At 39.9% G+C, this 9438-nt stretch overlaps 1 protein-coding gene across 1 annotated transcript; it reads right to left on the minus strand.

Moving 5' to 3' along the window:
• Positions 1–372: 372 nt before the first annotated feature.
• LOC118091788 (tetraspanin-6-like) lies at positions 373–9438 on the minus strand. Its single transcript, XM_035129155.2, has 7 exons — positions 9294–9438; positions 7911–8099; positions 6479–6553; positions 4455–4550; positions 3754–3903; positions 868–951; positions 373–508 (listed from the first exon to the last, which is right to left on the minus strand). Exons 1-7 carry the CDS (start codon positions 9366–9368, stop codon positions 440–442), a joined length of 738 nt encoding a protein of 245 aa, XP_034985046.1. The 5' UTR covers positions 9369–9438; the 3' UTR covers positions 373–439.

The following is a 9438-nucleotide window of genomic DNA, read 5'->3' on the forward strand; positions in this document are numbered from 1 at the left end:
AATGCATTGGGAGAAAAAAACATTGGACGCAACCCTATCTAAAAATTCGTAAGTAGAAAAAATCCTATCTAAACCGCATCCAAGATGGCGGACAGAGCTCCGTTCATAAGTAGAAACATTCATAAGTAGAGTTATTCGTAAGTAGAGGTACCACTGTAGTAATTTTTAGCAATTTGCAAAGATGAATCAGATATCGAGAGAAAGTGATGCAACGTAAATGGTGCTTCCATCCGCAGCCATTTTTTGAGCAGTAGGTCTCAATTTGTATAGCCATTTGAAATGGGCCATGGGATGGTAGAAAGTTTGAGAACTACCACACTGGAGTGATGTAAGTATTTTATTTATGCACTACACAACAAGCAGGATCCCCCAAAAGTGCAGCACTGTTAAATGTTTTCTTCCAATCCCAGCTGCAGAATTCACATGAGCTTCTTGAAACTTACTCAATATGTTCATAAGTTTCTTTTAGCGTTTTCAGCAGCAGATAGGCAAATAGAATCCCAGTTAGCTAGAAAGAAAGCACAGAAGATACAGAAATTTTAGGATTGGGTACTTGGGTGCCTGAAACACAAAGAAGGAAGATACAATAGCTAGACAGTAATCAGAACTATTCTGCTCTAGATGTGTTTTTATATATACACTGGGGCAAATACTTGGCTCATTGCTTCCAATGTGAAATATAGGGATTGTCACCTTACATTAGAAAAAGCATTTTTAGAATACCCAAATGCATCTGGCTGGTCCTTATTTCTAAATTTCAAAAGCCCGGCTCTCACATCAACATCAAATAGCACCCATCTATAGTGTTTAAATCTAGATCTACTTGATAGACCAGTCTAACACTTCAGTTTAACACTACATGCTTACCTGTGCAACTCCAACAAAAATCCCAACCCCTCCAAGTATAGCAATGTGCTCTTCAACCCAATTATTCAGTTTTAGAACACACCCCTGGAGAAAGAGAAAAACCTGATATTTTAATTGCTGCAAGGGGCACCTTCAAAATCAAAGGCATAACTTTTTAAATAAATAAATGAAAAACTAAGTTTCACATTGTGATCAAGATTCCTACTCCCACACACACACACACACACACACACACACACACACACAGAGAGAGAGAGAGAGAGAGAGAGAGAGAGAGAGAGAGAGAGAGAGTCTTCAAACAGAGGTTCCAGTTATTTTTATTACTGCTGTCAAATTATGGGAGAAAGTAGCAACGCCCATCATTAAATCCAGAGGCCCCATTCCTCGACTCCCAACTCCCACCAGTGTTAGCTAAATCATATCCCCATATTTTTCTAAAGGCAGTAGGTAAGAGGACCATCACAAGAGGCAAAAAAGCTGATCTCCTCTACCCTCCTCCCCAAAATGGTTGATAGATGGGAAAGTCATCAGCCATAGCTTTTCTTTGCATGGGAAACAGATGGGGAAGCCTCCAAGTGTTAAACAACAAGAACAAGAACCTCTAGCTACAGATGAATTAATGACTCCCCCTCTTCACGAGAAAGAATCAAGGTGGAATGCAATGTCCAAGCCAGCTTGGAAGGTCTGGAGGTTTTGCAACATTAAGACTCATTTATCAAGCACTAGATCAGGGCTTAGACACTACTACATATGCAGTCTAAAACAAAGTAGATCATTGTCTTTTAGAAGTTTTTATCTGGAGAGCCCAGCCATGCCACATTCCTAACCTGGTCCTTCATTTAAGAGCACTTCTGGAGGCTGCTACCAAGAGTACTGGGACCAAAGACCCAAATCAGTTTGTGATTTCCAAACACCCAATGAAGCTATTGCAACAGAAACTGAGACCTGGCATGCGAAGAAAGAATTGGCAAATAAGTCACTTAAAAATGAACCAGCCAAGAAATGGCTAATGGTGAGAGATTATCAGCAGATATTTCCTCTACGTGAGCCATGCTTCCCTGAATGGGCAACCTCCTTCCTGTCTGGAAGATGGGGAGTATAAGTTCTTCAGCATCAGCATTTAGAATCTGGGCAGAGTAAGATCACTGGGAGTTCAGTGGGAGTTTCAGGAAACTCCTACATGATTAGTGATTGTGCTGCTAGCTTCAGTGCACTATGCTTGCATTAATGTTACAGGAATACAATGGAAGCCCCTAGTGCGTACTCTCTCATCACTAGGAAACAAACCTTGTGCAGGGGTACATCACTGAACATCCTGCTATTTATGTAAATAGGATCGATTTCTTTTCCCTTTCATAACAGTACATGGAGTTTTGCTTTATCGTATCTGAACAGCAAACCAAAAGTGTTGGAATTCCAAACGTTCCCCATCAATTTAGAACTCAGGACAGATCTAAAGGATGAGGATGGTAGCCTGATGTTTTTCATGCATATTAAGTATTCCAAAATGTGCTCGTCATCACACTGAGAAATAAGATGCCACACCAAATTATGTTGGGCTCGCTCTGGTGTGTGTGGTGGGGTGTACACATTATAGACAGCTACATTAAGAGACAGGCGATTTAATGTGTTCTCTGTACATGCAACGGGTCTTCCTGTTCACAGATGCATTTATGTAAAATGTGCACTCAATTTACTCATTTCATTTAAACGTACACATTGCTTGCAATTTACAAACAGCAATCTAAAACACTCATTTTAAAATACCAATGAAAGCAAACCTTAAAAATAAATTGACAAAATGTTGTCAAAATATAAAATCGGCTATTTTAAAACAATATTACATACTGCCCGCACTGAAGGATCATTTGCTTGCAAGTGCTGAATAGAAATTATGTCGCACTTGTAAAAGTGCAAGTTTCATAGGCTGAAATGGTAGAGTGGGCATATATTGCGATGGTTTAAGTAAACTGGTCCCAAGCTGTTAAGGGCTTTATATAGTAATAGTGACACCTTGAACTTGGCCTGGTAACAAACTGGCAGCCAGTGCAGATCTCAGTGCAGGTGTTATACGCTGATAAGGTCTCCCTCCTGTCAGCAATTGTGCTCCATATTCTGCACTAAAAGTAGTTTCTAGACCAAGCACAACAGGAGCAACACATCAAGTTCTTTGCAGTAATTCAGTATTTACATGTGCTTGGACTACTTGTGGTTAAGCTATACCAGTCCAGGAACAGCTGCAGCTGCCACACAAAGTTGAAAAAATGTGCTTCTATCTAGGCCTCCAGGCACACAGCTGACTCCAAAATCTGTCTGGGTTGCTCCAGCCACTCTGGGCGGCTTTGAGCGTATATAAAAACCTTACTAAAACATTAAACCTTTAAAAAACTTCCCTATACAGATGTCCACATCATCAGGCCACATAACCTGAAATCAGTTCCACAACATGTCACAGACTATAGAATTGGATGCTTCAACTGAAGCTGCAGAGTCAAGATAATTCAGAAGTAGGGTGACTTTATCCTCACAATGTGCAGCCAGTTGTTCACAGCAGGCCCTCAAAGGGCCTCAAATGGGAATCGGCAATCTCTGGACCACCTAAAATAACTCTGCTGGTTGGCTACTGGAGGCTGCAGTGCTGGCTGCAAAATGTGCCCACATCACGGACCACACTGCCACTTGGTAGACATGATTATGCACACTAATCTGTGTTTAGTTGACTTTACAGGGAGACATGCACTCCAGTTTTTGCCTGGCTCCAGCCCATTTTATTTGCTAGCACATCCCTAACTGGTTGCCCACTTTGAAGGATATTTAGTTTCAAACGCACATTTCCCTTTAGAGACAAGACATGCAAGATGTGGTTTTTGACAATGTGACGTTTACCTGCTGGTTAATGCCTGCTGTGTTTTTGCTTAGATCTGTGATGCAGTTTTCCACAGGCACTCTGCAACAGCTTATTGGGACAGATGAAGAGAGAGATCCAAATGTTGTGTTCAGCCAATCGGTATAGTTCTCTGCACCACAGCATTGGAACTAGAGTGGAAGGGGAAGGAATTTAGGTTGGTAAGCAGTGGAACAGATAGTGTGGTTGTTGATGAAAGCCTAACAACCCTTCTTAACAACAAAAAGTATGAAGAAAGATTCTACTTATACTAATATGCTATTCTGCTAAACAGGTAATCTGAAGGAGCTATGACAATTTGTCATAGCCATAGAGTGAACACTAATTTCTTTTATCCCCATTGTCAACTCTAGCCAGACAGGTTTTGCAAGGGTTTTATTTTAAGCCCTACAGAGCCTTTTTCAACCAGAGAAAATGGTGGGACAGAAAATCTCAAAAAGCAATTATTCTATCTTGCCATCTTCAAAGATGTGCCTCCTTGACTTAGAGGGATTCTTCCCTTTTCTTTTCTTTCCTGAACCAGTGGGTTTTCTGGTCTAATCCGACAACCTTTAGATGGCAGCATAGAAAGACTGAAAAAATATATTGTTATTCACACGAGCTTCTTAAATGTTACCAGAATACTGGGCTCCACCATTAGCTCTCTGCTCTTTATCAGTAATTGAAAAGAAATCTCGCTTACCTCTGTCTGTAAGGAGTCCACCCGTTTGGTGATCTGCACTTCTTCACTATATTTGTCCAATGTCTTCAAGGTATCGCTCAAGAAAGTCTGATGCAACTGCATTAACACACACAGGGTTTCCAAATGCAGGAAAAAAATTGCGTGGAGGGGGGTAGAGCAAAGGAGAACCATTTCTTTTTACGAAAGGACTTTAAGCACACAAGTGGAAGTTGTGTCTTAATTACTCAATTGGACTCTTACTGAGTGGATCCTTTTCCTCCACTTAGCTTGGCTCCCACAATTCTGGCCATGAAAGTTTAGGCAAGAACAGCATTCTGTATGCTAGAAGGATCCATCTAAAAATAATCACTTAAATCAGGACTACACAATATTCTCTTTTCTGTGTTGCAGGTAAGGAAGAGAAAGGGGAATTCAAACATCTGAGAGACACTGGCACACTCAACAGGTGGATCACTAACAAGTTTAAAGGTTTCAAGCATAATTACTAGATTGCATATTACTTTACTGCTTCCAAGCTAACACCCCTTTTGTACATCAACTTGCAACACATAGGGAGAAGCAGGAATGGAAATCCATTTACATATTTTGGTTAAAGAAGCACTTCTTACACTAGCTCTGGAGAAAAAATGGGGACCATCTGTGGTATAGTCTCTAACATTGTGATACATCTGTGATATAGTTAACATTGTGCAGAAGTGTTTCCGTATTTTCTCTGGTGTTTCAGTTTAGTGGCAAACCCTATGAAGACATGACTGGCACTAATGTTTCTTGCAAGGCTTCTGGTTTAACTCATTTGCTTTCTGAGGTCTATCTACCTTACCAATTGGGAAATGTAGCCAAGACAAATTATTTTCATACTTTCTCCCTCAGCCTTCCTATTCTATATTTATTGACCACATTGTAGGCAGTTAAAAGCTTACACGCAGTTAAATATCCCAAGAAAAACTCAATACAATGCTGAAGATTTACCGTAATTAAAAATTGAATGATGTGTTAAGAAACATTTATAAAGCAAATATAAAAGAACCACATCAGGACCACCCTCTCAAATTACAGGAATAACCTGAAGGCCTCCTGTAGGTAGAGACCGACAAGTATAGAGGATAACCAGGGAAGACTTCCCCCTCCAGATTCAATCCTACTTCTATCCACTGAAGCAAATAGTATGTGCTTCAGACTGAGAACATGGGCTTCAGGACTGGGAAGATCTCTTCATTCCATACTAGTTTTGACGAATAGACCTGTTCCAGTTTACTTGAATTAGTAGACCATGGCTGGTTTTCAGGCTATTTTGTAGGTGGGATTCAATCCCATACTGGCAAATTCAGGTTGGAGTGGTCTTCTAAACCTGCTCCCCAAAAGTAAGACACATGGGCAGGTAGGCTATGTGGCCGAGGGGACAATTCAGCAGTAATAATAATTTTATTATTTGTATCCCACCCATCTGACTGGGTTGCTCCTCTGGGCGGCTTCCAGCATATACAAAAACTTAATAAAACATTAAACATCAAAAACTTCCCTATACAGGGCTGCCTCCAGATGTCTTCTAAAGGTTGTATCGTTACTTATCTCCTTGCCATCTGATGGGAGGACATTCCACAGGGAGGGCACCACTACCGAGAAGGCCCTCTGCTTGGTTCCGTGTAACCTCACTTCTCACAGTGAGGGAACAACCAGAAGGCCCTCGGAGGTGGACCTCAGTGTCTAGGTGGAAACTGGGGTGGAAACTGCAAGCCAAGGCTGCAAGCACAAGCTATTGGATTGGGAATGTTTATAAAAAGGCTTTTGTTTTATTGGAGGGGGACAGAGAAGGAAAGAGAAATACCTCCTTGCTGTGGAAGGTGGTAAGCACAGGAGTGTTATGCATAGGTTTGGAATAATAAAATATGTGCCCACTTACTGCAATTGTCCACTTCTCTTTGAGAATATTGACTTTAGGTAAGACTCTAGTTCTACGTCTTTGCAACATCACCAAAAAACTATTTAATGTGGTGCCTTGTTTTAGCACCAGACACAAAACTTACCTTATGTCTGCAAGTGTAGGCGGCAGCACCAACTGTGATTTCAAGTACCAACAGTGCCAACAATAAGCCTATGAACTATAAACGAATATTTGCTTTCAGCTTAAAGGTCATTTTCTTAACAACAACAAACATCAGGATTGTGCTAAGTGGTTTTTTCAAAAAAAATACTTGCAGAAAATTGCATTGGTGCCCTCATATATTTTTTTACCTACCCAGGTCTCCCACATCCCCTAGTCTAATTTTAATTTATCTGAGATGCCAAGTTCATTGTATGATGTCTACAGAGCCAAATTCAACATGTTGTCCATTATCACTGGCACCAATATAGATTAAGAGATGAAGTCACACTTAGGAATAGTCAAAATCGAATGGCTGATCATATCCAAGTTCAGCCTTCAGTCCATACATGGTAAATTAACCTGCTGTGGTTAAAGTGTATACCATTGTTTATATGTTCGCTTCTAAAACAACATATTTTGGGGCATGTGTTCAGTATTAAAAGCCAACAGGCACACACTTGGATGGAGTAGTTTTTCCAGCTGAACAAGAGAACAGGGTTTGAGGACAGTTACCTACATAGGCAGGATTTGTAACTTATCACTAAGTATACTCAGAAACTCATTCATATAAAGATATGTACACATTAGCAGCTTAAAACACAATGCATTTGCACATTGCTAAGTACACCAGAGAGGTGCCAGGAATACCTGTTTGGTACCCCCTTCAATTCTCATTCATGAAGTTGTCATCTGCACATGCGCTGTCATCTGTGCATTTGCAATGGATATCTCAAAGTTACACACCTCAGCTTGTCTGCAAATGGAATGTGGTTTAATTTGCCTTTTGGTTTGAAGCTGGTTTGAGGAAAATCACATCAAAGAGCAGTTTTTCCTCAATAAACCATAGGATAGCTCTGCATGTGGGTAATGTGGTGTGTACACAGATTCAAAAGCCAGCAATGGGAACACAATAGAGACAGAGTAATGGCTAATGTGTACATGGCCTATTCAGAAGGTTTTTACTTGCCCTAAAGATGGGTCATTATACCGTTTGCTCTGAACCTAATTTGTTCTGAGTGAGGGTAGGGAAATAAATTGTGCAAGATTACTAGTTTTTTTCTTGCCTATATGTTATACTTAGGCAACAATACATTATTTGTGGTTGGCAGGACGATTGCCTAGCATAGTTATTCCTGTGGGTATTACAAGGAAATAAAAGAATGGGTGAGAGACCTAAGCGCACCTCCCCAATGAATTACACAACCCAGATAAGAAAGCATTACAACTTAAAAAAATATATGCAATTACTGTATGGCATTTCTTGACCAAGCCCTCCCCTGTACCTTCAGAAGGGTAGAGGTTAAGATTTAGCTAAATTTAAAGGCCTACTCATGCTTTGGATCCGACTTAGAAATCTGGGTATCATTACTTACCAATTTGAGCATGTAAGGACACTGTGATCGTAGAGCACTTCCCCCAATGGCTGACACAAGGGCGACAAGTGTGCCAATAACCATTATGATCACAGGGACTTTTGAAGCAGCATCATTTATCACCACATAAGCATCATAGAGCTTCATGTGAACAGATACTCCAATGCAGATTAGCACAACTCCAGAGTTCTAGAATGTTAATAATCAATAAAAGAAGCTGTGAAAGCTTACTCTTGAGGAAGCATGCATATTAGTCAAACGGTTTATAATAACAATTTAAAAAATGATAACCAAGCATTGTGTAACTTGTTAAATTGCCCCCCTAGTCTCTGCATTAAGGACCTGATTGCAAATGATCAAACCTTGGTACTGTATATCATCCTGCATGGGCTGGCTGTTCCTATGTAGAATATAAAATCTAATTTAGATCAGTATACAGTAGTACTCTTTCAGGCTTTGTTTTTTTACCAGGTCTAAGTTGCATCATGGAGGGCCTGGCCTTGTATTGCCTTTCCATTTCACCCATACCATCTCTTTATCTCAATATAAATACCAAGTTATCTATTCATCTTTTTTTCTGAAGTTTTGTGTTGCATAAGCACTTTAGGAAGAAGGCCAATAGGAAAGTCTGAGTTTCTCGTTATGTCTCAATACAAGGGGAGCCAGTGTGGTTAAAGTGTTTGACTAGGACCTTGGAGATTCAAGTTTCAAATCTCCAGTTTGCCATGAAGCTCGCTCGGTGATCTTGATCTAGTCACCGCCCCTCAGACTAACCTTCCTCACAGGGTTGTTATGAGGATTAAAGGAGTTGGGGGAAGAGGTACGTATGCCACTTTGAACTCCTTGAAAAATGGTGGGATATATATATTAATAATAACATTCATGCCTACTAAGAACCCAGTCCTATTGAACACAATGGGTTTTGCTCATTGGGGTTAGGATTAGAGCCTTATTTTCTCAAAAACTGGGAGCATATTATTCTTGTTAAACATTGGATGACCAAGCAGATTTTAACAAAACTTTTTTAACTTGTTAAAAGAGGCTATGTTCATTACACTGTACAACTTGAATGGTTTGCTAGAGAATTATCTAGAGTACTTTTACACAGAAACCTTACAGAGACATCTTAAGACTTCTAACCCATAGCAGTTACAAATCTATTGGAAAGCACAGCAGTGGAACAACTAAAACAAAACCAGAAGCTCATTGCACACAAACACAATTCAATTTGTAAGCACAAAAAATGTTTCACTGTGTAAAGGAAAGTAACATTACTCAACAACAAAAAGCTATGTAATAGATTATACATAGCTATGTAATAGATTCTACTCCTATCACTACATTTTAACACAAAACCTAAATATATCACTAAAAGTAACTTACCCAGGAAAGGAAGACAGCCAGCCATAAACAAATTTTAACAACTCTTTCAAAATTACTAATCCCTTTTTCGTTCATCTTGCTTACTAACTTCTGTCTTACACCTCCTGAATAACCAGTGGTGATGATAGATATACTGACTCTAATG

The sequence above is a fragment of the Zootoca vivipara genome, chromosome 1 (assembly GCF_965207765.1).
Source record: "Zootoca vivipara chromosome 1, rZooViv2.hap1.1, whole genome shotgun sequence".
Taxonomy (NCBI): domain Eukaryota; kingdom Metazoa; phylum Chordata; class Lepidosauria; order Squamata; family Lacertidae; genus Zootoca; species Zootoca vivipara.

Bases quoted from the DNA above. Each gene is read 5' to 3' on its own strand.
- LOC118091788 (XM_035129155.2), bottom strand. From the start codon at position 9,368: ATGAACGAAAAAGGGATTAGTAATTTTGAAAGAGTTGTTAAAATTTGT. The intron at 4,551-6,478 runs GTAAGTTTTGTG...GTGTTAATGCAG, and splicing joins CCTACACTTGCAGACATAAG to TTGCATCAGACTTTCTTGAG. The intron at 3,904-4,454 runs GTAAGCGAGATT...CTTCCACTCTAG, and splicing joins TGGACTCCTTACAGACAGAG to TTCCAATGCTGTGGTGCAGA.